Source organism: Anomalospiza imberbis, chromosome 28, assembly GCF_031753505.1.
Source record: "Anomalospiza imberbis isolate Cuckoo-Finch-1a 21T00152 chromosome 28, ASM3175350v1, whole genome shotgun sequence".
Lineage (NCBI taxonomy): Eukaryota > Metazoa > Chordata > Aves > Passeriformes > Viduidae > Anomalospiza > Anomalospiza imberbis.
The window spans coordinates 5,197,176-5,222,633 of record NC_089708.1 but is presented as its reverse complement, the minus strand read 5'-3'; the positions used below and the strand labels follow the sequence as shown (position 1 = coordinate 5,222,633).

General features: G+C 58.6%; 3 protein-coding genes across 3 annotated transcripts; 2 read left to right on the top strand and 1 right to left on the bottom strand.

The window, feature by feature from the left end:
• The first annotated feature begins 4,009 nt into the window (after window positions 1-4,009).
• TGOLN2 (trans-golgi network protein 2) lies at window positions 4,010-9,102 on the top strand. Its single transcript, XM_068174497.1, has 4 exons — window positions 4,010-4,091; window positions 4,390-5,702; window positions 6,217-6,300; window positions 6,782-9,102. Exons 1-4 carry the CDS (start codon window positions 4,025-4,027, stop codon window positions 6,785-6,787), a joined length of 1,470 nt encoding a protein of 489 aa, XP_068030598.1. The 5' UTR covers window positions 4,010-4,024; the 3' UTR covers window positions 6,788-9,102.
• Window positions 9,103-12,795: 3,693 nt separating this feature from the next.
• RETSAT (retinol saturase) lies at window positions 12,796-18,892 on the bottom strand. Its single transcript, XM_068174472.1, has 11 exons — window positions 18,694-18,892; window positions 18,205-18,387; window positions 17,398-17,642; window positions 16,756-16,957; window positions 16,071-16,268; window positions 15,859-15,978; window positions 15,178-15,316; window positions 14,920-15,029; window positions 14,496-14,662; window positions 13,964-14,123; window positions 12,796-13,571 (listed from the first exon to the last, which is right to left on the bottom strand). Exons 1-11 carry the CDS (start codon window positions 18,875-18,877, stop codon window positions 13,426-13,428), a joined length of 1,854 nt encoding a protein of 617 aa, XP_068030573.1. The 5' UTR covers window positions 18,878-18,892; the 3' UTR covers window positions 12,796-13,425.
• Window positions 18,893-19,771: 879 nt separating this feature from the next.
• ELMOD3 (ELMO domain containing 3) lies at window positions 19,772-25,184 on the top strand. The gene is made up of 9 exons (XM_068174364.1): window positions 19,772-19,929; window positions 19,986-20,179; window positions 20,482-20,544; window positions 20,771-20,862; window positions 20,960-21,083; window positions 21,710-21,832; window positions 23,027-23,103; window positions 23,615-23,742; window positions 24,209-25,184. Exons 1-9 carry the CDS (start codon window positions 19,772-19,774, stop codon window positions 24,330-24,332), a joined length of 1,083 nt encoding a protein of 360 aa, XP_068030465.1. The 3' UTR covers window positions 24,333-25,184.
• Window positions 25,185-25,458: the final 274 nt, after the last annotated feature.

Below are 25,458 nucleotides of genomic sequence, written 5' to 3'. Positions count from 1 at the left end.
GTGCTCCGGAGCTGGGACGGGATGGGATTATCCCTGCCTGGAGCGATTGGTCACCAAGCCCTGCTCCTGGGGAAGAAGGTGACACCAGGGGTGCAGTGCTCCAGCCCTGGGTGGACCCACCGGGACAGATCATGGGATCAATAGACCTGTCATGCCTGCAGCTGGATAAAAATACTGGGCTCAGAGTGGTTGCTCCCGGAAAATGGGTCCTTTTGGATTTTATTTGCCCTCTGGAATGCTCCTGCAGGAGGTGTGTCTGCCCAAGGGAGACCACTGGAGCAAGTTGCTCCTCAAGGTCCCTTCCCTTCATGGTTGCAGAAGAGGAAAAAACTCTGGGGTTTATCTCTGTTGTAGAAAAAAACCTGGATATCCAGCGTATTTCCATTTGGGATGATGCAACCAGGAGGTCTGGTGGCTCCGCTGCTCAGTTTTGGACAAGTTTTAGGTGATGTTCCTCATGATTTAACTGTGTGGGAGGATGTCCAGGATGTGGGAGGCCTGGGATACTCCCCAGCAGTGTTTGGCTCTCTGGACGTGCCCAAAGGGGACCCAAGAGAGCTGGAGAAGGACTTGGGACAAGGGATGGAGGGACAGGACACAGGGACTGGATTCCCACTGCCAGAGGGCAGGGGTGGGGGAGATACTGGGAAGGAATGTCCCTGGCAGGGTGGGCAGGCCCTGGCACAGGTGCCCAGAGCAGCTGGGGCTGCCCCTGGATCCCTGGCAGTGCCCAAGGCCAGGCTGGACACTGGGGCTGGGAGCACCTGGGACAGTGGAAGGTGTGCCTGCCATGGCAGGGGTGGAACGAGGTGACCTTTACGATTCCATCCAGCCCAAACCATGCCCTGATTGCATGAAAAGGTCAGAAACTTTGCACAGCTGGCCCGGGAACCCCTCGGCCACAGCCCCGTGGGGTTCCTGGCCAGGCTGGCCATGAGAGCCTGGCCGGGGGCTGGTTGGGAGCACCTGGGAGCCAGCTCGGAGCTTTCCCTGCCGCTTTCTGGACACTCCTGGCACCTCCGCTCGGTTGCTTAATTGCAGCCACCCCCTCCCTCCCCCAGTCCTCCCCCCCGCAGGCTGGCCAGGCACTAATTGAAAAGCCTAATGAGGTCCCAGGGGTCTCCTGCAGAGATGGAGCTAATTAGGGGCTCCAGCGCGAGCGCCGAGGTTTCTTCAAACCTCTTTTTTTTCGGGGGCTGGAGGGGAGGGCGCAGCAGATGTCCTGTTATCCCGCTCCGCGCCGGGTACGGCTGCTGCGCCGCGTCCTCCGGCTCCTGCCAAAGCAGCTGGTGCAGAGGCAGTGGCTACACTTAATACATTTTAATTAGCGTCATTAAATTCTTCCATTTGCTAATTGTTGCTCCTTTTGATCCTTTATCCCGACCAGATTAGCCCTCGGAGGGGGGAAGGGGTGGGATGGGGGGTGCAGACATGTCGGAGGAGGTGAGGACTTTATTATCCTGACACCAGACCTTGGGACACCACATTAAAACACCCCAATTAGTGTTAATGAAGGCCAGATTTGTGTGTCCAGCCTGCTCTCGGTGGCTTCTCTCGGAAGGAGCCATCCCCAAAAAGTGAATCCGCAGGGATTGATGAGAACGGAGGACGCCCCAAAACTGAGCCTGGGCAGCAGAGCTCTGCTCAGGTGACAACGTGCTCAGGTGTTGGGTGGCCAGGAGCTGCTCCCCGTGGCCCTTGTGGGTCCCTCCCAGCCTGGGGTATCCCCTCAATCCACGAGCCGTGCTCGCGGGCTGTGATAAACACAGCCGAGCCCGGTGGGCAGCAGTGCTGGTGTGCGACTGCAGCTCAGAAGGCTGAACGACTTATTAGAACTATGCCACAATCCATTCATGTACCGTTTAGAGGAGATACTAACACCACAAACCTACTTGTTCTAACTCCCATCTCTAACTCACTCACAACTCGTGCCCCTCTCTGGGAGCGCAGCCACAGGGGGATTGACTGACCATCAGCTCCAGCAATCCTCACCAGAACCCAACCATGCAATCACCCCAGGGGAACAATTCTCCAAGCACATCCCGCATGGGAAAAACAAGGAGCAGAAATAGAAATTGTTTTCTCTCTCTTTCCTCTGTGCTGCTCTATGAAAAATCCTGGAAGAGAGGAGAATGTGCCTGCGACGCCGGACCAGCAGCTGCCATCGGGCCACGAGGTGAGGGGAGGTCACTGGTCCTCTTTATCCTGTTTGATCCCCACAGAAGGGTCGGATCCTGGTGCCAGCCACCGGGCTCTGGGCTGATGCCAGCCTCATCCATGGTATTTCGGGCAGAATTCCATTCTCAGAGGCATTGTTGTAAATCCAGAGGAACTTGGCCTCTGCTCAGTCACTCTTGACTTCCAGGGGGTGAGTGAAAGCTGAGCATGAGAAACAGCCTCAATTCTCTCTTTAAATCCCAAAAAAGCGTTGGGCCAGCTCTTCTGGTCTCCTTGGAAAGGCTGGCACCGGCGGAGCCGAGCAGCAGGGATTGCTGGAATGTGTTGAATTGAACTGAGATTCCCCAGAGATTGGGAAAAAGAAACCATGAGAGAAGAAAATCAGCCACATTTTCCTCCACACTCCAAGGCAGGATCATTCCCCAGTTATTCCCCAGTCACCGTGTGGGACCCGGCTGGTTTCCATGTGATTTTCCTGTGTTTTAGGGTTAAATGGAGCAGGCCATGGACCCATGGAAGACTGAGATTCCTGCTGGAGCCAGGTTTCTGCATATTTAGCCCAGAGAAGGGAGATTTAACAGTCTAAAGCAGATAAACTGGAAGAAGTGAACGGTCCTGGGTGCCCGCTGATAGGCACAGCCAATTTCCTGCTCCGCTGGGAATCGCTGCTGTCGAACAGGACATGCCCGCTTGGACCAAAAAAGAAAAAACAACAGGATATCCAAAAAATGAAACAGTATCTGAAAAATAACAGGTTGTCCAAAATATTAAATAAAATCCAAAAAATAACAGGGTATTAAAAAAATTTATTATAATACCCGAAAAAGAGCAGGTTCTCCAAAAGCAGCAGGTTCTCCAGAGCTGTCCTGGAGCAAAGGAAAGGAACGCAGCCCTGAATTCCTGCCTGCTGTCCCCCAGCCTCGCCCACCGCAGAGCCGGGAGTGCACTCCTGGCGCCCGTCTGGGGCTGCAGCCACCACCTTCTCACGAAATCCCTGTCCTGGGCTCTCAGGGCCGGGGAACAGACCGCAAAATGCAGCGGCTTTCCCCCCAAACTGGCGGGTTTGACCGCAAAATGCGGCGGTTTCACCCCGAACCCGCGGGTTTCACCCCAAAATGCGGAGGTGTCACCCCGAACCCGCGGGTTTCACCCCAAAATGCGGCGGTTTTCCCCAAACCCGCAGCGGGTTTCACCCCAAAATGCGGCGGTTTCACCCCAAACCCGCGGATTTCACCCCAAAATGCGGCGGTTTTCCCCAAACCCGCGGGTTTCACCCCAAAATGCGGCGGTTTCACCCCAAAATGCGGCGGTTTTGCCCAAACCCGCAGCGGGTTTCACCCCAAAATGCGGCGGTTTCACCCCAAACCCGCGGGTTTCACCCCAAAATGCGGCGGTTTTGCCCAAACCCGCGGGTTTCACCCCAAAATGCGGCGGTTTCGCCCCAAACCCGCGGGTTTCACCCCAAAATGCGGCGGTTTTGCCCAAACCCGCGGGTTTCACCCCAAAATGCGGCGGTTTCACCCCAAAATGCAGCGGCTGTGACCGCACGGGGCCGGGCTGCGCCCGCCAGGGGGCGCCAAGCGCCCCCCAAAGGGGCTCCCCAAGCCCCGCCCCCAGCCGGAAGAAGCCCCGCCCCACCCGTACGGCCCCGCCCATAACCCCGCCCCTTAACAAGCCCCGCCCCGCGCGCAGATGCCCCGCCCACACGCTCAAACCCCGCCCCATCCCGCTCAGTCTCCGCCCCCTCGCCGCCGTTCTCGCTGCCTCCCGTCTCCGCCCCGCTCTCGCGAGAGCTGAGCCCGGAAGCGGCGGCGGCGGCCGAGCCGGTGCTGAGGGCCCGCCCGCCATGGAGGCCCCGCGGGCGCTGCCGCTGCTGCTGCTGCTGCTGCTGCTGCTGGGGCTCTGCGCCGCCGGTACGCCGCGCCGGGGTCTGTGGCAGGGGCGGGAGGGGGCAGCGAAGCCCGTGGGCCGGGGGTGGGTCAGGCACCGCGCTTGGTTTGGGGGCCTGCTCTGCGTTCCGCCGCGTTCGGTCACCCGGGGTTCCCCGCACGCCCTCGGTAACCCCCGTTCCCCTCTCCCCCGAGGTTCCCCCCGGCTCCTGCGGCGTGTCCCCTCTGCCGCAGGGGTTCCGCCGTCCCTCTCGGGGTTCCCCCTGTGCCCCCCAGCACCCCCGGTGCCGACTGACGGGGCTCCCCGCGTTTGCCGCTGCAGACACCTCGCAAACGGAGACCGAGAGATCTTCCACCCCGCCTGAGGGAGCCGGAGCGGCTGGCAGCCAGGAACACGGGAACACATCCCCAGGGAACGGAAACGAGCAGAAGGACAGGGAAAACAACAACAACAGCGACCCCAAAACAGACCCGAACAGCGGGACCAACGTGGATGAGAAGACAAAAGAGCAGCAGGACAACAATGTCACTGGAAACGGCAGCAACGACGAGGAGGAGAAGAAAAAGGAGTCAGAGAAAGGCGGCAGCACGGGGGCTGGTCAGGATGGCAATGGTGGAAGCAGCAGTGCAGGAGGCGCGGGACAAGGAGATAAAAACCAGAAAAGCAGCAGTGGTAGCCCAGGCAACACAGGCAGCGATGGCCAGGACAGCTCTGGCAGCAGCACTGGAGACAAGGGCAACCCAAGCAGTGGCAGTGGTGGCCAGGGCAGTAAAGACACCAGCACTGGTGGCAGCCGGAACACCAACAGCAACGAGCAGAACAGCGTCAACGAGAACGGGCAGGATGGCAAGCAGCCAGGGGCCACCGAGAACGGGGGCAGCAGTGCCAAGGGCGGCAGTGGCAAGGACGGCGAGAGCACAGGTGGCAGCAGCACCCAGGACAGCACCAACAAGGACAGCAAGAACAAGAGCAATGATGGCAAGGACAGTGAGAGCACCAGTGGCACCAACCAGGGCAGCAACAACCAAAACAGCAAGAACAAGGGCAGCAGTGGCAAGGAGAGTGAGAGCACAAATGGCAGCGCCAAGGAGGGCAGCACCAAGGAGGGCAGCACCAAGGAGGGCAGCACCAAGGAGGGCAGCGAGAACAAGGGCAGCAATGACAAAGACAGTGAGAGCACAAATGGCAGCGCCAAGCAGGACCAGGGCAACGCCCAGGGCAGCAGTGACAGGAACAGGGCTGGCAACGAGGCCAGCCAGGGGCACACGAATGGGGCCACCAGCCAGGGCAGCAGCGGTGGGCAGCAGGCGCAGGCTGAGAGCCAGGGCAGTGCTGCTGACGAGCAGCCTCACAGCCAGGACAGTCCAAAGAGCTCCCAGGAGGAGCAAAGCCCTGTGTCGCACTCGGCTCCCTCCGCTGGGGAGGGCGACGGCTTTTTGGAAAATGACGGAAACGGCGAGGAGGAGGTGGCCAAGGCTGAGGAAGGCAGTGACAGCTCCTTGGGTCAGGACAGGGAGAAGGGTGCTCCCTCCCTGCCCAGGGCCCGCTCGGAGAGCAGCCACTTCTTTGCCTACCTGGTGACCACAGCTGTCGTTGTGGCAGCCCTGTACGTGGCCTACCACAACAAACGCAAGGTGAGCGGCCCTGCTCCAGCCCTGGGGGTTGGGGTGGGACCTGCTCAGCCCTTTCCCCTTGTCCTGACTGGCTTCTCACCAGTAACTCCCAGTTTGGTCCGTGTGCATGTTGTCCCACAGCAGTGGGAGGAGCGGGAGGGTTGGATCTGGTGGGAGCTGGGTGTTCTCAGCTCTGCTGCTGATTTTCACCTGAGAGGTGTGAGTTCCCTCCACCTTATCTCTGACAGATTCCTACTGGCAGTTTTCTGTAGCAGCAACACAAGACTGGGGCTGTTTTTCCTCACATAAGGCTGGTTTTGAGGGAGGACAAAATAAAAAAAAATTCTTACTGTTTTCTGCTTGTTGAGCAAACCTCGTTATCCATCTTAGCAGTGGTTGAGTACTGGCATTATATGTTTGAAGTGCTTGGTCACTGGAAAAGGGCTGTGGGAGCAGGTGAATGAAAAACCCGAGGTGAGCCCGTGTTGGGAGCTGCTGTTCCACTCACTCTGTCTCCATTTTTCTCTCTCCAAAGATCATTGCTTTTGCTCTGGAAGGAAAAAGATCAAAAACCGGTCGGCGGCCCAAATCTGGTGATTATCAGAGACTGGACCAAAAGGTGAGGCCCAGCCCAAAGTGGGGCTTGACGTGCCTGGTGTGTGTTGGAAATACAAAATATTGGCCCTTTGCATTAGAAAGGGCCCAAAGCCCCAGCTCAGGCAGTTTGGGAAAGCACAGTTTGGTGTGGAAACAGGGGTTTGCCAGGAAATGGAGAAAGTAAGACTGAGAGGTGCTGGCAGAGCTGACCCAGCGCTGTGCTGAATGACTTTGTCACTGATCCAAATGACTTGTCAGAGAGCATTTTAGTGGGAGAAGGGTAGGATTTGTGGAGAAATCCCTTTCTTCTCTCCTTGTTCCTCCTCTTGCCATTCAGGGCAGATGTGCATGTAACTGTCTTCTGCCATAGGAAGAGGAAAGTTAGGAAAACAAAGGCAAGAGCTCGTGTTCGCTTTGGGAGCTTCTCAGCCCACTCACGTCTGGACAGAGCAGAGTAATTCTGAGCTTTCAGGAGGTTCCAACCTTTCCTTTTGCCTTTCCAGATCTAGATTCCTCCTCAGATGATGATGGGGATGCAGTGCTGCCACAGCTGGATTTCAGCCCACGGGAAGGAGGGGAAACGCTTTTTGTTTTGCACCTGCACCTTGATAAAACCTCTCACTTCCCTAAATTGCTCCTTTCCCAGCTGCCTTGTTTTCCCCCTGGGTGTCTGGCTGCTGGAAGAGCCAGACCCAGAACTTCTGTGTCCCAATGCAATGGAATTTGCCATCTGCTGGACTGACCCCTCCTTTTGGGGGGGAATTAAGGTTATCTGCTGCACAATGAGCCATGGGACTGTCCCTTGCCTGGGAACGAAGCTGCCTTGGTCTCCTCCTGCCCCTCCTCCTCCATCTGTTGGGTTTGGATGTTCAGGTTGGGAGCAAGTGAGTTCTCTTGTGCTTGTTTGGAGCTGACCCAGCACAGACTCGGGTTTGGGTTTTCTCTCCCTGATCAGTTTTCCAGTTTCACACCCAGATTCCCTTTCTCACACACACCTTTGGCCATGCTGAAGCAGTTCTTGTAGCTCAAGCCCTTCGTGCTCCACGCAGGTCTTTTCCCTCCCAGTCCTCCCAGTTTGCACTGGGGGTGTTGGTTGTGGTGTGCTGCTGTGGAGGAGGGGCTCAGGCTGGGGGAGCTCCATGCCCTGTCGGGGTCAGGGATTCGGATGGCAAGATTACTTCCTCCCCTTGTCAGGTGTAGGAAGGAAGGAATGTAAATCCCTGAGGAGTTTGGGATGAGGGAAGCTCCCAGTCCCTCCAGTTGTGTTGGACTGTACTGGTCAGATCAAGGGGTTGGTGCCCAGTTACACCTGTGAGGTGGTTTTCAATTCCTGCAGTTCTACTCCCCAGAGGTTCCTAAAAGCTGGGGTGTTTCTGGAGAGGGCACAGAGTACCTGCTTGGCTCCTGCTTTGGATTTTTCCAGAAAAAAATGGATTTGAGGAGCCCAGAGCTCCTCACGTGGGCACCCAGCTGCGCCACATCAGGTGCCAGGCCTGTGCCAGTCCCGCACTTGCCGACTGACAGCCCGGGAAGAGTCCCAGGATGGTTAAATTCCCTCCTGGGGGGCTTTTTTCTGGCCTCCCCAGGCTTGGGAACAATCAGCTCGTTGCCCTGTGGTCACCTTGGACAAGGGCAGAGCCGTTTCCTGGTCACTGTGAAAGCTGCAGCTCTGGTTTTGGTTTCCTGACGGTTCATTCCAGGAGGGGGGAGAGGGCTTGACCTTCTCCAAACCCTAAAGCCATCCTTTCCCTTTTTGCTGGCTCTTGGCAAGCACGAGAATCCCTCTTGGCTTTAAAGAGTTCTCAGAGTTTCCCTAGGAAACATCTAGGATGCTAAAAGGACTTCCAGGAGTTGTTCTGGAGAACAGGAGGGTGGAGGGAGGGGAAAGGGAAATAGGGCTGGGAATGTAACTCTGGGGGAAAAAGGGTGGGAACCTCCTGCACCAAACCACCCTGCTCCCTGTGGGATCAGCCAGGCTGGGGGGCTGCTTTAGGGCAGGGTTGGGGAGGGGGACACTGCCCTTTTGGACACAGCAGGGAGACAAACCCTGTTCCAGTGAGGGGAATTCCGTGTGCTCCTGGGCTGCTCCGGTCGGGATTTTTGGAGTGTGTGCGCTTTTTGGAGTGTGAGTGCTCTTTGCTTGCTTTGTCCTGGTTTGTGGTTTGTTTTTATTTTTTTTTTTTTCAGAATAATGATTTAGAAAGGCTTTTTATTTTTTCACCATCTACTTACTTTTCTATCCTGGGAGCTGTTTCAAGCCCTGTCTTGCTCCGGGCTGTGGGGATCCCACCCTGCTGCCAGCAGGGGAGGGAATGTTTTGGACCTCAAACACCTCGATGATCCCAGGCTGAGCCAAGCATTCCTTAGGGTAATGAGGACACACCTCTCGGGTCTGGGGAGAGGCAGATCTCACACCAGGCTGAACTGTGAGGTTTTCCCCCAGATTCTCCCCACCAGCACTTCCCGAGGCTGGTGTGTTCTGCCAACAGTCTGAGCTGCCTCAGACCTCTGGGGATTGCTCCCAGTTTGTTGAGTTTTATGGTGTTTATGCAACGTGTCCCAAAGGGATCAAGAACCTTTTCCCTTTGGACACATGTGTTTTCCATGGATGACGTCTGTTGGTACAGAGGGTTTTTTTGCCAAATATTCCTACTTTTTGGGCTTGAACCAGCACGTGATTTGTTTTCTGCTGCAGTGAAATGCACCTTGCTTGGAAGGATCAGAATTTTTTACAGTTCTTTGTACTGTTTTCTTTTTATTATTTTCTGTGTGGTGAAATCAGTAAACGGATTAAAAAAGCCCCAAAAGGTTGAGTTTTCACTTCTCTCTTGGTTTTGTCTTCTTCACGTTCTTTGCATGGTTTTGGTGGACACCTGGCACCAAAGGCGCAGAGTGGCTCCTCTTTATGCAAAACCACTTTTTGATAAAAACCCCTGGTTTTGTGGAGCTGACTGTGCTCAGAGCTCCGTGTGCAGGCGGAAGGAGCCCAGACAGACCCAGGCCAGAGCGGATTTGAAGTTTCCAGTCTGCTTTCCAGGGCCCAGTATCAGCCCAGCTCCGGGGGCTGGCACTGGATGCTGTGAGGTCAGGGCCCAGGAGGAGATTAAAGTGCTCTGGACAGAGCTTAGTCCTGAGCTCTCTTCTTGGATTTCTTCTTTCTCCTGCAGAGAGCCCCAGAGGGCAGTCCCAGGATGTCCCAGCTCGCAGGAGCAGCAGCAGCCTGGGAGACTGGGGCAGAGTGGTGTGGCTGCTGGTGAACGGGGAGAAGGTGCCCGATCCCCAGTGGATGCTGAGGGAGCTCTGGGGAGTGTTCCCTGCCGGGAATGGAAGAAAGTCCCTCCTTTCCCCCGCCTCCTTTCCCTCTCAGGAGAAAATCCTGCCTTCCACTCTCTCCTCCGGCCCGGCAGTGGCCAATGGGCCCGGCTGGGACCAGGGCAGGCCACTGGGGATGGGGCTACTGACAGCTTGCAGGAGGAAAAAAGGCTGAAAATGGGGGCTCAAAGGAAGATTCCCGTGGGGATGTGGGGTTGGGAGAGACCTTACAGATTCCCCAGTTCCAAGCCTTGCTGCGAGGGGCTCAAAGCACTGCTCTGCTCTGTGTCCTTAGGGTGACTTCCCAAAAAACGCACTGCACTGTGCTCAGAGAGCTCGCTGAACCCCTTGCCTGCTCTCACCCTGATCTGGGAGGGCTGGGAAAGCCCCAGAACACTGGGGTAGGCAGGGCGGGTGTGGTGGGGCAGGAACAGCCCCTCGGGTCCTGTCCCTGGTGCAGGAAGCAGCGGGGGCACCCCAGGGCTGGGGAGTGCCCCTGAGGTCATGTGGGGGTGACTGCCCAGGAGTCGAAGTCCATGAGTGGAAATAACATCAAATAAAATCAGAAATGCTTTGCCAGCTGGGTTGGGCTCTGCTTATCGGGGCAGGATTGAGGCATTCTGATAGAGGCGGTTTAGCAGAGAGGCCCTGAGGGTGGAGGAGGTTTCATGCATGAGAAACTGGGCGAAACTGGGCACGAGGCTGGGGCTGTGCCCTTCAACCCTCCTGCTCCTGCACTGGAGAGTGCAGCACATGGGGGTTGGTCTCTGCTGACAGGGGACAGGATGAGAGGAAACGGCCTCGAGCTGTGCCAGGAGAGGGTCAGGTTGGATTTTGGGAAGATTCCTCTTTGGAAACAGCAGTCCAGGCCCTGAGCAGGGGTGGAGACCCCATCCCTGGGGGGATTTAGCAGCTGTGTGGACGTGGCACCTGGGGACACGGGTCAGTGGTGGCCTTGGCGGTTGGACTTGGTGGTCTCGGGGCTTTTCCAACCCAGATGATTCCATGGCTCTATGACGTGCTGCTACATTCACTCCCTGACCTCCACTCTGCAGCCCAGTGAGCCCAGCCTGCAAACCCCGTTAACCGCCCTGGGTTTATTTTATCTCATCTTCTTCTGTTGAAAGCTTTGAGTCTTGCACGGCCTCCTGAGCAAACAGGTGAACCTGAGGTGATCTCACAGCAGGTATTTTCCTTATGGGCAGGGCACCAGCCAAGCAAACACATCAGCTTTGCCTCTGCATGACAAATTCCGTGGCCTGGGACTGTTGGTTTGGATTAACAAACCACCAAAATGACTGAGATGGCATTTGCAAGGTTGGAGCTCTTGGGGTGAGAAAAGCAGGAGGAGAGGCAGGTTTGGGTCTCCTTGGAGCTGTTGTGGGGGAAGGTTGGGTGTCACTGCACTGTTCTGGGCCTAAATCAGATGCTTCTGCTCTGCAGAGGGTCCCTGGGAAGAGGACCTGGCTTGTTAAAACCTCCCCCCAACAGCTCTGGTGCCTCCAGGTTGAGCCCCTCACCTTCCCAGATGAGTTTATAGTTGGTTTTCCTGTACCTCGTCCCTTGCTCTCCGTGTGTGGCAGGGAACAAGCTGCTGCTGGTCGCCCCTCGGGTTTTGCCCCTCAGGACCCCTCTGTCCTGAGGAGAGCAGATGTCTGCAGCAGGCTGGGAGTGAGGCAGGGCCTCGTCCCCACCCTCCAGGAGCCTGCAGGAGCGTGGGTCTGCAGGGCTGAGAAAGGATGCACAGCCTGCAGGGTGAGAGGAAGGACAGGAACATTGGCTGCTGGCCCTGCTTTGTCCTCTTTGGACATGGCTTGGGAGAGACCTTACAGACCACCCAATGCCACTCCTGCCATGGCAGGGACACCTCCCACTGTCCCAGGTGCTCCCAGCCCCAGTGTCCAGCCTGGCCTTGGGCACTGCCAGGGATCCAGGGGCAGCCCCAGCTGCTCTGGGCACCTGTGCCAGGGCCTGCCCACCCTCACAGGGATATTCCTTCCCAATATCCCATCCATGCCTGCCCTCCAGCAGTGGGAAGCTGTGTCCCTGTGTCCTGTCCCCAGTCCCTCTCCAGCTCTCCTGGAGCCCCTTTAGGCAGTAGAAGGGGCTCTTAGGTCTCCCTGGAACCTTCTCTTCTCCAGGTGAGCACCCCCATTTTTCCCAGCCTGGCTCCATGGCCTCCTCTGGGCTCGCTCCAGAAGCTCCACGTCCCTCTGGTGCTGGAGCCAGAGCTGGGGGAGCTCTGCAGGTGGGGTCTCACCTGGGCTGGAGGTGCCCAGAGCAGCCTCCCCCGCTCACTGCTGTGCCCCTGGGTTCCTCAAGGGGCTGACTCTGGGTGATCTCTCCTGGCAGAGCTCACCTTCTCTGCAAATTCCATCCCATCACTGAATTATCTCTTTGCTCAGTGATCTAATCCTCTTTGCCCGATCAGCCTTCAAGCCTCTTCCCAGGGCTCCTTTCCAGCACGGTCACACTGCTCCCTGCTCAGCAACTGGCTCTGGGCTTTGTTTTCCTCCTGCTCCAGCAGCAGCTCACAGCTGGGCTTCTCCCAGCCCTGCCCGGGGGTTGCTGTCCCCAAATGTCACCGTGGGGGGGGTTCAGGCCAACTGGTATGAACTCATCGGCATCCAGCTGGTGTCTGGGAGGAAGGTTTGCTGCCAGTGATGTCCTGTGTCATGGCACACAGTGTGGTTTCAGCCCCAGCACTCCAAGGGGTACAAACCACTGGGAGAGATGGGGACACTGGGGATGACCGAGGCTGTACCCTGAAGGAGAGACACCTGTAGGGAGAGCACCAAAAAAGAGGCATGGAGCATAAAATAACTGGGATGGAGGGCTGTGGTGGGAAGCTAGGGAGTGAGGAAGCAATCAAGGAGGGGCCAAAACCCACAATTAAACCAGATTTAACTGGCAGCAGTTAAAAACCTCATGCTGTGCCAGTCCAATTCTGCCCAAACCTAGCAAAAAGTGGGACGTTCTCATCCAGCAGCTGCTTTACCTGGACAGAGATGTTCCAGGGGATTTTGGTGAGCACTGGGCACTTCTCCAGTGACCAAACCTGGAATATCTGTGTCAGTTTCATGGGCTTTGAGCCACAGCTCCCTTCCCCTTCCCGTTCCACGTTCCATTCTGCTTTCCCTTCCCCTTCTTTTCTCCCTCACAACCCCCAGCCCCACTGACCCATCATGAGGCACAAATCCCAGAGTCATGATCACTATTTTATTACTTCCAGTCTCACATGCTTCCCTTCCCATCTGGAGAGGACTTTCATCCTGTTCCCAAGCTTTTACCAGCAGACAGAAGGACTTTGTTGCTGCTAAAGGAGTGTGAGCTTGTGCCATGGATGCCCTGGGGCAACGGGGGAGAGCAGCACCCAAACTCTGGGAATACTGGGAGGCTGGAGTCCTGCTCCCAGGAATGACTCTGGAAGCACTGGACAGCCTGCTGCTCTCAGACAGCTCTGGGGCTGCAGGTGGAGGTGGGCTTTGGCTGGGGTCAGTGATCCTGATGGGATCAAGCAGCCACGGGAGCTGCTGGTACAGTGGGAGCTGCTGGTGCCACCTGTTTTGGGATTATCGTGACTTCTCTCCTGGCCACAACAGCTCTTGGGAAATCCCTTCATGGCCAGGGACCAGCACTGGACACGATGGTGGAAGGGGATGCATTTTTATGGTTGGGGTGAGGTCCAACACAATCTGTCTGGGAATGGGAACGGGATCGTCCTGGATGAAATCCCTCCACTTGGCATAGAGACGGGCCTGCTACAGGTGTGTGACAGCTGAGAGCGAGGTGATGTGCTGGGGAGCAGGGGTCCCTGGTGGTGGGATGGCAGGCTTTAGTCTCTCTTCTTGGAGTTGGTGGCCTGCAAGCGCTTTTTCAGCCATGCCACATCCGCGTAGAGGTTGCGCTTGAGGATGGTGCTGGCGCAGATAATGGCTCCTTGCAGGGCTCCCATGAAACCCCCCAGGCACAAATCCTGCCCTGAAAGGAGGGAGCAGCAGATGAGGTCCCCCTGTGAGCAGCCGTCACTCCCCACTCCATCCCAGCCAACCATCAGTGGTGGTTTGGGCATCACCACAGCATCCCTGGGGTCTGAACCCACAGCCCCCTCCCTGTCTGACCTTCCCTTGTCTCCAGCAGGAACTCCTCATCCTGCCCCACCGTGCACTGGGCAAGGAGACAACCTCCCAGAGCTGGAGGAGCACAGCCCTTCCCTCCTCCCCTGGGACCACGGAACTCTGCTTTTCCAGGTGTTATCCCATTGCCCCGCGGCGGCTCTTCCCTTTATTCCATTTCAGGATTGAAGGTTTTCTCCGCCCGCATCCCGCTCCCCCGGAGCTGTCCTCATCTGAGGACGCCGGTGGCCCTGGCACCTGTCAGGTAGAGGTTGGGCACAGCCGTGTCTGCCCGCATGGTGGCAATGGCCTCGGCCTGCAGGCGGGGGATGCCGTGGTCGGCGCCGTAGAACTCCCCGTGGGGACTGGCGATGTAGTGCTGGTTGGTGAGGGGCGTCCCACCCGAGAGGTACTCGATCTGCGGGGGGACAGGGACAGGGTGGTCTGCAGGGGCAGCAGCACGGGGGGGCCACTGCAGGAACCTGGGTGTGAGGGTACGGTCCGGGACGCGTTTCCTGGCAGACCCGGGGGTGGTGGTTCTGGCCAGGTTTTGTCCCAGGACGGTTCTGGAGGATCATCCGCCAGAGGTCATGCAGGTCTGCCCAAGTTGGATGGGGATTGGAGCAACCTGGTCTAGTGGAAGGTGTCCCTGCTCATGAGCTTTAAGGTCTTTTCCAACCCAAAACATTCCATGACTCCATGGTCATTGGGTAGGTAGAGGGGACCCAGAGAGGAGCTGGAGGACCCCTGAACCCCAAGTTTAGGAACCCTGAACCCCATGTTTCCTCACCCGGCCCTCAATGCGAGGGTAGAGCTTGGAGACAGTCTGCATGATGGCATCCACAAAAGTCTTCTTCAGGTCCTCATAGTCATCCCCCCGCTTGTGGACCTGCTTGTCCTTCCACTCCTCAAACCACTCGTACCTGGCGAAGGTGACGATGGCCAGCGTGGATTTACCTGCAGGAGGACAAGGCTGGGGTGCTTGTCCCTGTGCCCACCCTCATCCCACCCTGTCGCTGCCCCAAACCCGGGAGATGTCCCCAGATCTTTGGGATTCTGTGTTCTTAATCCAGGTATCCCAAAGAGTGCGTTCCACGAGCCCCGTGCTCAGCAGCTTTGACCATGGATAGCTGAGTAGAAACTCCTTGTTCGGGATCACCAAACCCCAGCAAGAGTTTTGAAGCCCCCACAAGCATTTGTGGTGTCAGCCTCACCTGGGTGCCTCATTTCCCAGGTGGGGTCCTTGGCTGATGGCGAGGTGACAAAGAGCAAAGGGATGTTGTTGGCAGCTTCTTCTCTGGACGAGGCCAGGTAGCGCTTCATCCTGCGCGAGAGGGAAGGGCTGAGCTGGGGTTCAGGGCACCCCTCCCCCTGAAATCTCCTCAGGGCCAAACCCCCATTTTCTGAGTCACCGCCCAGGAATTCATCTCCTTGCGCTCAGCGAAGCACATCCAAGGTGAAGCCAAACCTACATTCCATCCAGGTCGTTCCCTGGGAACATGAAGTAGTTGGTGGGCTCCAGCCCCAGCTCTTCCCCCGAGCCGCTGAGGCCGACGAAGACGGTGAAACCGGCCTCACCGTGGGTCACCATGCGGAGCTGGGACTGGATCTCTGCAGCGTGGAGGGGAAAGGGGGAATTAGTCTGTTCTGGGGGAAATCAGGCTTTTCTAGGATCCTCGGCTAAAAAAAGTGGTTTCTCCAACCCTGGTCCTTTCCCACCAAACCCTGACCCTTCCCACGCACACAAACCATCCCCCTTCCACCCACCTGTGACCCTTCCACCTGACTGTGCCCCTTCCCAAGCACCTCTGTCCCCTTCCCCCCATCCTTGCCCCTTCCAGAAGGTTTTCTGGCAATCCAACTTTAAGCAGACATTCCACCAACTCCCACGAATTTCAGGGCCCTACACTGTGCATTTTAGGGAATCCTCACACCAAACCAGGACTTTGCAAACTGCAGCCAATTTGGGCCAATTAATTTAACCTGAATAAAACCCCCCTCCCCGTGAAGAAACCCCCCGGGGCTGGTTTTGAGGGCTGTGGCACAGGAGCGACAGGGAGGTTGCCAGTGTTAATTGGCAAATCGGCTTTCCGCGGGGGCTCAGGACGGGATTAACGCCGGAACCCCGCCGGAGCCCGGCGCTGACGCCGCACCCGGCACAGCCCGCGCCTCCGCCGGCAGCAGCCTCTCGTAGGTGTTGAAGATCCCGGCGTCCGAAATGATCACGGGAGCAAAGATATCCACCAAATCTTGGCCTTTTTTGACGCTCACACCTGGGAGGGGAAATCCAGAGGGGGAAGAATGAGGTGCTGGTGAAAGGAACCCCGCTCTGGGAGCAGCCCCTTGCCCTGCCGCAGGTGCTCACCGCAGGCTCTGCCCTGGGCGTCCAGCAGGATCCTCTGCACCGGCGCCTTTCCAAACACGTTGCCTCCAGCCTTGCGGATCACGGGGATGGTGTGGAAGACGATTTCCCCCGCCCCACCCTTGGGGTACCAGGCGCCGTGGAGGAAGTGGTTCACCAGGATGCTGTGCATGGAGAAGCTGGCCTTGGAGGGGAGCACACCTGGGAAAAGGGGCAGCCGAGGTGGGTTTGGGCAAATCATGAGTTTGGAGCTTATCCTAAATATTCTAGGACGAGGAGCACCCTGGATGTGACACTGAGAGGAAGGTGCGGAACCTGGAGGAGGAGGGAGGACATCAGGTGTGGGTGTCCCCATGGCAAAGCCCGTGGTCACCAACCTGACTAAGGCATGGGGGGCTGTGAGCAAAGCCCAGGCGAGGCGGTGGAGGGAACGGGGAGCTCTGGAACATTCCCTTGTACAGGAATGATGTCACCCCATGGGGAAGATGAAGAGCACAGAGGGAAAGAGATGGAGATGAGCAACGGGGACACGTCACCTGCCCAGTGACGTGGGGACAAGGATGCTGGCGAAGCATCCTTGCAACGAACATTCCTGCAAACCTTCCAAAAGCATGCAAAAAAGGGGGTTCTTACCTTTTTCCTGTTTCTAAAGGGTTTAACGTCATCCCAGGGCCTCCTGGTCACCTACCATAGGTGGGGAAGATGTAGCTGAGGACGGCCCGGAGCTCAGGGTTGGGGGTGAGACCATCCACCACCTCCTTGAGGCTGCGTGAGGCCAGGTGGCAGAAGGAGCAGAGGCACGGGAGCAGCCTGGAGCGGATCAGGAGCCCGGCCAGGAACCTCGGGAGCATCTTCAGGATCCCCAGCAGCACAACCCCGCGGCCGGCGCTCTGTGGGGAGAGCCGGGGGCTCAGACACGCCCCAGGGATGCTCCAAAGCATTTTTTCCCCCTTAAATTCACTGCTAGGCAGCCTGGGGAGCCGTGGGCAAGGGGAGTACTGGCTCCCTCAAAAACCTCCTGAAACTCCTCCAGAAAGGTCCTCCCAAAAAACTTCCCCAAAAAAAATCCCCCCCCAAAAAAATGGTTCTTCAGAAAAACTTCTTTAAAGAACTCTGCCCCACCTCCTAAAAGAACTTCTTTAAAGAAATCTCCCCCCAGACATCGGTGATGCTGCATTTTTGAGGCAGAAAGGGGTGATTTTGCATGTGTTTCCCAACGCTTTTGGGTTGATGCCGGTATTCCCTGGGGGTGCCCAGCATCCAGGCGCCAGGGGGGCTCCCCTCGTTGTGTGACCCTCCCCAGATCCAAACTCCCCTGGTGCTATCCCACCTTCACCAACCGCTGGAACTCATCGATGGCCGCCGCCTCCCCAGGGAAATGCTCCTTCAGCCTCTGGAAATATTCCCTCTTCCCAGAATGGATGTGGAAGGTCTTGCCAGCGCCCTGGGGGTCCCCCAAAACCACGGCATCGTAGGTGGCCGGGAGCGGGGCCCACTCCAGCTGCCCATCCGTCAGCTGGTCCACCAGGAACCGCATCAGGGAGCCCTCCTGCATCTGCCCCACATAGTGGATCCCTAAAACAGACATTTTTTTTCCTTTATTTTCCTCTTTTTTCTTTTATTTTCACTTTTTTCCCTTATTTGCATTTTCCCACCCCAGGATGCACAAACCCCCCTCTTATTTATCCATCCCCACCCCATCAGCTCTGCGTGGAAGGGAAAGGGAAAATCTGGGATACACCCGCCTCCCAGCTGGAGTGAATGGCAATGACCAGAGTGTTTTTAGCTGGTAATTTCGGAGTTTTGTTACACTTTGCTATCCATGTTTGCTGTAAATAATCATTCCTGGAGATTCAGGGACGCGCAGAGCCGGACTTTGTCTTGGCACAAGAAGTGTACCAGCAAGACGTGTCCTGAGGCGACATCCCCACGCTGGGAATTACACAGGGGCTGGATATGGGGAATTTGGGGGGGTTGGTATCCTACACCCGCAGGGTTTTGGGGTGAAGAGCAGGAAAACGGTTTGTGTGGCACGAGGTGCGCGCAGGGGAGCGCTCGGACGGCCGCGACTCCCACCCTGAGGGTACCCCACGCCCCTCCCTCGGCTCCAGGGGGAATCTGGGGCCCCGACTCGTACCGGTGTCAAACTCAAAGCCCTTCTCGGTGAAGGTGTGGCAGCAGCCCCCCAGCTTCCCGTGCTGCTCCAGCACCAGCACCCGCCAGCCGGCCTTGGCCAGCAGCGCCGCGGCCGCCAGGCCACCGATGCCGCTGCCCACCACGATGGCATCGAGCTCCGGGGGCACCTTCTCCGCCGAGAACACTGCGGGGAAAGGGGGGCGTCACCGGGGGGGGCACCCCACTGAACGGGGGAGCCCCCGAAACTGCGGGGGGGACGCTGGGGGGGACAATGCCACCCCGGGGGGCAGCCCGGGGTGGTGCCACCCTAGGGGCAGCCCGGGGTGGTGCCACCCTGGGGGGACGCCGGCCCGGGGCGGTAGTGACAGCCCGGGGCGGTGCTGTCCCGGGGGATGATCCACCCTGCGGTGATGCTGCCCTGGGGCCGTGGCACCCTGGGCTGGTGTGCCCTAAGCCCGCCGGGGGGTTGGTGGCCCCGGGGGTCCCGTACCTGTCTTAACGACGGTCCTGCGCACAGCCTTGTCGGTGACCAGCGGGGCGGGCGGGCGGCGGCTGTCGGTGGCGAAGGGGTTGCGGCTACCCCAGAGCCGCGGGAGCATGAGGGAGAGGAGGACGAGGAGGACGAGGAGGAGGAGGAGAAGGGGGGCGAGGAAGAACAGCGCCTGCAGCCACATGGTGCAGCGAGAGCCCCAGTCTCTGCCCCGCGGAGCCGGGAACGGCGGCAGGAACGGGAACAGAGGGCACGGGGCGGGGGGATCGCGGGGAGGAGCGGGGGCGGGCACTGGGAGCTGGGACTGGGAAGTGGCATTGGGCGCTGGGAGCTGGGACTGGGCACTGGGAGCTGGGACTGGGAAGTGGCATTGGGCACTGGGAGCTGGGACTGGGCACTGGGAGCTGGGACTGGGAAGTGGGAGCTGGGACTGGGAAGTGGCATTGGGCACTGGGAGCCGGGACTGGGCACCGGGAGCTGGGACTGGGCACCGGCAGCTGGTCCAAGGCACCGGGAGCTGGGACTGGGAAGTGAGAGCTGACACTGGGCACCAGGAGCTGCCACTGGGAGCTGGCGACACCGGGAGGTGGCACTGGGATAAGGGGAGCTGGGACTGGCACTGGTAGCTGGCACTGCTCGCCAGGACTGGTCGCCCCGCTGCAGACCCCAGAAGCCCCGAGTCCCCCCTCCGGTCACCGCCCCCGGTTCCAGCTCCGCCGCTTGGGCCCCGCCCCGCCCCACCGGGCCCCGCCCCGCCCCACCGGGCCCCGCCTCCTCCACGTGCGCCTCCGTTTCCGCGTCGCGCGGTGCACGCCGGGAATTGTAGTCCCGCGCGCCCTCCCTAGCGGGCGGTGGCGCGGACTACAGCTCCCGGCGTGCGGCGCGGCCGCGCATGGGCAGTGCGGCGGCCTCGGGCTGGGGGGAGCTGAGGGGTCTGAGGGGCTGAGCGGGCTCCTGAGGGGCTCCTGAGGGGCTGGGGGCACCGAGGGCAGCAGGAGGCTCCCGAGCGGCTGGGGTGGTTGTGGCGGTGTCAGTCGCCCCCATTGCCACCGGCCGACCCCCTTCTCTCCCGCAGGCCATGAGCGGCGCCGGCGCCTCGGAGCGGCCGGAGGAGCGGCAGCGCCTTGTCCCCCCGGCAAGTTCCGCTCCGGGCGTGTCCGGCCGGAGACCCCCTAGCCGAGACCCGCGGGGCCCCCACCTCAGGGGTCCCAGCCTCCCACTTCCCCTCATCGCTCCGTTTCTACCTTTACAACCACGTAAAATCGTCCTGAGGGTACAGACCCTCCCTGAAGGGGCCTGAGCCGCCTTCCCGGGGGCACAGGGGCTGTTCCCTGCGGGAAAGGCTTGGACTTCGGGGTCGGCTGGTGCTTGGGGTGTGTCGCGGGGGTGACGCTGTGTTCCCTCTGTCCCCCTCAGATTGCAGCTCTGGGGCACGGAGGTGTCCTGCAGGAGCTGGTGCTCGGAGCGGGGCAGCCCCCGGACCCTGGTGAGCTTTTCCTGCTTCCCTTGGATCAATCGTGGCGTTTCCTGCTGGATAAGTCGCCTTCGAGCCCCCAGGGATCAAGCAGGGGGGGATGTCTCAGACAAATCCGGCTGGTCCCAGATCATTCCCCAAACTCACCCAGGATAAACCTTGTGGTGCCCGGGGTGGCTCCTGTTGGGATTTCCCTTGGAGAAGAGGAAACCCAGCCCCAGGGTGTACTGAGCGGGGCTGGGGGGAGGGAGGAAACCCCCCCCACTCCACGTGTGCCCCCCAGATCTGACTGCTGTACCCCTTCCCTTGGGCAGGGATCAGCGAGGAGCAGCGCCAGGCCCGGGAGGAGTGGGAGGCTCTGGAGGAGATCCAGTCAGGTACTGGGCCTGACAGGGAGCTGGAAGCGGGGCAGGAGCCGCGTCCTGGGGGCAGCAGGGCTGCGGGCGGAGCTGGGGGCGTTATTTGCGGTGCAGGGGCGGCACGGGGTGGGCGCTTGCATCTTCCCCTTGTTCCCCACGGCTTCGTTCTGCTGGAGCCGGGGATCATTCGGGGGGGGCAGTCAGGGCTCAGTGAGGGTCTGACCCGCTCCCTGTCTCCCTGCAGGGTTGGGGGGCACCTCAGGCGCGGCCCCCCCTCCGATTTCCTTCACCGAGGCGCTGCAGCACTTCCAGAGCGCGGAGCTCTCCGCCAGCCGGGTACGGCCGGGCTCCGGCCCCGCTCCGGCCCCGCTCCTTGCCCCCTGCCCCGCCTGCGGCCGCGCTGCCTGAGGGGCTCGGGCTCTTTCTCCTGCAGGGGAAGCTCCGGGCGCCGGGGCGCCGCGGGATCCTGGCTGCCCTGCTCCGCTGCCTCCGCGGGCCCCCCCGGCTCTGCCCGCAGCTCCGGGGGGAGCAGGAGCTGGCGCTGGCCATGGCACAGTGTGAGTGGGTCCCCTTTGTGCCCTGCTGGATCTCATCCCTGCTCCCTACGGGCACAGAGCTCTGGCTCCACGGCCCTTCTTGCCCCTCAGTCCAGGGGCAAATGGGATGGGAATCACCCGGTCCCTTGGCATGAGGGGGTGGCACACACATGGAAACCTTGGGCCTGTGGGTTTGAGGGCCGAGTGGCCTTTTCTGGGCTCTGAGGGGGTTTTCAAGGAGCCAAGCTGTGCTTTTTAGGTGCTGTGAGGCCATTTTTGGAGGGTGTGGGTTTGGTTTTGGGCACTGAGGGACATTTTCTGGACACTGTGGGTTTTTTAGGGTGGTGAGGGGTGAGTTTGGGGTCTTTTGAGTGCTAAGAGGCATCTTTTGGGTGCTGAGGGGTGTTTTTGAGAAATGGGGGGGGATGAATTTTTAGGGTGCCATGGGGCATGGGTTTGGCTGCTGAGGGTTTTACGGTGCCAAGGGGCATTTTTAGGTAACAAGGGGGATTTTTTGGAGGACGTGAGGTGTTTTTTTTAGGTGTCAAGGAATGGTTTTGGGGGCCTCAGTTCTTGGGGCGCTGAGAGATGTTTTTCAGACACCAGGAGTATTTTGAGGCAGCTGGGTGCTGGCTCCCTCCCTGCAGGTGCCCTGGATGACTCGGAGCGGGTGCACATGCGGATCCTGCAGACCATCTACCGGCAGCTGACGCGCTCCAGCCTGGGCTGCCCGCGCTACGGGGCACACTGGGAGGAGCTGGGCTTCCAGGGTAGGACCGGGAGCAGCCCTCTGCCTGGGGAGATCCCCAAAATCCATTCAACCTCCCCTGGAACCTCCCCGTTCTATCCCAGCTCCCTCAGCCGCTCCCTGTGCTCACTGGCCTCCCTTGGACATGCTCCTGCACCTCAGTGTCCTTCTTGCACCCCAAAACTGATCCCAGGCTTTGATCCCCCCAGTCCTCCCACTCCTCTCCATATCCCTACAAAATTCCCAGGGGCACTCTCAGTCCCTTTGTCCATAGAAGAATTAAACCAAACCGGTCCCAGTACAACATCTGGACTGGTCGGCTGGGTCGTCCCAGTACCACGTTCCTAAAAAAGCTGGTAATTCCTGGAAAGGTGTGGGCATGGGAGTGGTGGGGTGGAGCAGGGGCTGGTTAATGCCCAGATGAGCGAGGTGATGGCCCCATGGGGGCAATGGCCTGAAAGCTTTCCCTCAGGAAAGGGGATCCCCAGGACTGCTGGGCTCTGGAAGTGCAGTGACAGGGACTGCAGGGAGTAAACAGCCCATGGAAGTGGGAAGGTGGCAGGGAGTGACTCCATGCTGCCCTTCCCAGGTGCGGATCCCGGGACTGACCTGCGTGGGACGGGAATGCTGGGGCTGATGCAGATCCTGTTCTTTGTCCTGGATTCCCGGACGCTGCCACTGGCACGGGAGATTTTCCAGCTCTCCCACCATGAAACCCAGGCATGACCTTCCCCCTCCTCCTCCCTGCTAGGGGGTCTCCCTTGGAATCCCCAATGCTCTGGGAGAGGGAAGAACAAAAAGCTTCTCTTCTGAGTTTTTCTGGGATGCTGAACCACCTCGTGCTCGTGAGGGGAAGAAGGTGGTGCCCAAGAGCCGCGATCTGGGCTGCAGCAGAGCTCCAAGTGCTGCATTCATGCTGGGAACGGGATTTTAGAGATCTGGTACTGGCTTGGAGTGGGATAAACAGGCTGGAGAGCTGGGCAACGGGAAAATGGGAATGAGTAGGGACATTTTAATCCGGGTTTAAGCCTGGGTACAAGATAGGCTCAACCCTCAGCATCCATGCAAGCCTGGATCTGTAGGGCTGTTATCCCAGTGCATGCATCCCATGGGTTTGTGGATGCGTGGATGCAGTGTCAAAGGGCCAGAGGTGCCAGAGGGGAGGAGGGTTTTCCAGCTGAGCTTCCTTAATGCTGGAATTCTGGTTGTTTCCCAGAATTTTCCCTTCTGCGTCATGTCTGTGAACATCACCCGGATCGTCATCCAGGCGCTGCAGGAGGAGCGGCTCTCCCGGTGAGCGGGGTTGGTTTTGGGGTCTCAAGCTGCATCCCGGGTTGTTCCCCTTCCCAGAAGGGGGCTGAGCCCTCTCCTGTTGTAATAATAATCAGCTGGGACTCAGATTCTTCAAGCAGAAAAGCCAATTCTTTATTCACATAACTCGTTTTATACAGCTCTCACAGACCTCGTGTGTAGCTCCAGTTGGCTGCTAGTTTTCTTGCTAATCAGTTAACTGGTTAAAAAGTGCCTGTGTGTGTAAGAATCTCTCCATCTACAAATGTTTATGTATTTCCTTAGTGGATTCTCACGGGACAGACCTATTGTTTATGGAAGTGCAGATTTCTGTTTCTCTCCAAGAGCAGGCGTCCGTGTTAATGGACTTCCCATTACAATCCCAACATTGTTCCTCATGGGAACGTGCAACCTATTGCTAGCTTAGCTAGACTAGCAGAGCCTAAACCACATTTTTTAAAGACTTTTATAATGCCTTGAACTGTCTGTAATCTCTTCAGTCTGCCCCCTGCAGGGAGTGCAACCGGCGGCAGCAGGTGATCGGGGTGCTGAACGACCTGCACGCCGCCGCCTTCCTGCGCCTCTCCCGCCTCTGGGAGCAGCAGCACGGCACCGTGGCCGACGCCGGCTTCTTCCTCAAGGGTTTGTCTTCCTGGCTGCTCCTTCCCCAGCCCAATGACACGGGCTGCAATGCCCAGGGAGTCCAAACATTCCCGGTTTAATCCCCACACTGAGGTTTTTCCACGGTTTTTCCCTATCCTGGGGGTGGTTCTCCTCCTGTTTTCCACCCCGGGGGGGATGCTGGACATACGGGGACATTCCCTGCTCCACAGGCAGGGAGCCATAGCTTAACCCCTGTCCATGAATTACTGACTCCGGAGAGGAATGCTGTCAGTGGGACTAGTGTATCCCTGAGGTATCGGGATCCAGCTGGCGCTGCTGGGCTCCAGCTTCAGCTCATCTTCACTGCATTCCAATTTCAGGGTGCCCAGGCTGGCACTGTGCTCCCTCCTCCCAAGGAAACCTTTCCCAAGGGAGAAGGTCAGGACACCAGATGTCTTGGACCCTTAACACCTTCCTCAACCTTTTCCCCCTCTGACCTTTCCAGAGCTGGAATTATCCACCAAAAAGAAGCCGAGGCAGCTGCTGAAATCCCTGGAAGCCTACCTGAGCCGTGGCCTTCGGCCTCCCTCCTCACCCTCCTCCCAGATCCACTTCACCAGCATCTGTGACCCTGGGGTGGAGCTGGAGGGAGATTCCTGACTGGTCTGACGTGGAGTGGGATGCTGCCCAGGGAATTCTGCTGGTGGATCAGCCCTTGGAGGGAGACACACCAGTGTTCTCCCTGGTTTGGGGGCGCAGGAAGGGCTGGGAGAGGTCACGGAGCCGGGATTTTGCCTGCTCCGGGTGGAACTTTCTGGAAGCAAAGCAGGAGGAGGTGGTGGAGCAGGGGATTCCATGAGCCACCCAGCCTGGTGCTGGGATAGTCACGCTCCCCACCCCAAATCCAGGGTCCCACCCGGGTCCTTACCCTCCCCAGGTGGAGCTGGAAGGTGCTGCTGGATTCCTGGCTCCCATCCCGGCCCCAGCAGCACCTGGAATGGGAATCCCCCCACTTTGGGGGGCTGCGTCAGACCCCCCAGGGTCACTGTGGACTGTCAGCACCCACAAAAGTTATTAAAGGGGGGAGATGAGGGATCTGGTGGGAAAGAAAGTTTTGGATTTGCCACTGGACTCTGTACGTGAGGGAAGGAAAGGCGAACTGGGGTGCCTTGAGTCCCCTCTGGGGTGAAAAAGGTGCTGAGGAGAGAAACGAGGGTTGAGAGCTCCCAGGAGGAGGAGAAGGGTTGTTCCCTCTGGGAGCAGCTCGGGACCAGTGCTTGGGAATGTCCCCAGGCCCCTAAAAATGGGGAAAAGCAGCCCCCAAAGCCCACATCTGGAGAGAAATGAGGGGTTTGGAGAAGTGGGAGCTGGGGGGAGAATGGAATGTTGTGGCTCCAGCCCCCCTGAGAGGGCGATGATTCCTGGGGGCTGGGAATGCTCCTGGATGGGAAAAAAAAAATAAAATAAGTGGAGAAAAAGGAGCCTGGAGTTGTGGTTTGCTCTCCTGATCTTGAGTTATGGTGGAAATTAAAGGAGGAATCCTTTTCAGGGGTTTTGGGGGAACGCAGATTGGGGGTGGGGGGGGTCTTGCGCCTGTGGGAACGCATTTGGGAGTGGTATCTGAGATAACGGGGGGATAGAAAAGGGATAAAGAAAAAGGGGGGAAGGATGGTGTAGAAGGAGAATAAAAGTAAAGAGACAAGAAAAAAAGAGGGGAAAACAAGAAAGAAACAGGACAAGGAAAAAAGGAGGAAG

Bases quoted from the DNA above. Each gene is read 5' to 3' on its own strand.
- TGOLN2 (XM_068174497.1), top strand. From the start codon at position 4,025: ATGGAGGCCCCGCGGGCGCTGCCGCTGCTGCTGCTGCTGCTGCTGCTG. The intron at 4,092-4,389 runs GTACGCCGCGCC...TTGCCGCTGCAG, and splicing joins GCTGGGGCTCTGCGCCGCCG to ACACCTCGCAAACGGAGACC. The intron at 5,703-6,216 runs GTGAGCGGCCCT...CTCTCTCCAAAG, and splicing joins CCTACCACAACAAACGCAAG to ATCATTGCTTTTGCTCTGGA.
- RETSAT (XM_068174472.1), bottom strand. From the start codon at position 18,877: ATGTGGCTGCAGGCGCTGTTCTTCCTCGCCCCCCTTCTCCTCCTCCTC. The intron at 17,643-18,204 runs GTACGAGTCGGG...TGTCTGTTTTAG, and splicing joins GGGCTTTGAGTTTGACACCG to GGATCCACTATGTGGGGCAG. The intron at 15,979-16,070 runs GTGAGCACCTGC...TTCCCCTCCCAG, and splicing joins CGCCCAGGGCAGAGCCTGCG to GTGTGAGCGTCAAAAAAGGC.
- ELMOD3 (XM_068174364.1), top strand. From the start codon at position 19,772: ATGAGCGGCGCCGGCGCCTCGGAGCGGCCGGAGGAGCGGCAGCGCCTT. The intron at 21,833-23,026 runs GTAGGACCGGGA...GTTGTTTCCCAG, and splicing joins GGAGGAGCTGGGCTTCCAGG to AATTTTCCCTTCTGCGTCAT. The intron at 23,743-24,208 runs GTTTGTCTTCCT...TGACCTTTCCAG, and splicing joins CGCCGGCTTCTTCCTCAAGG to AGCTGGAATTATCCACCAAA.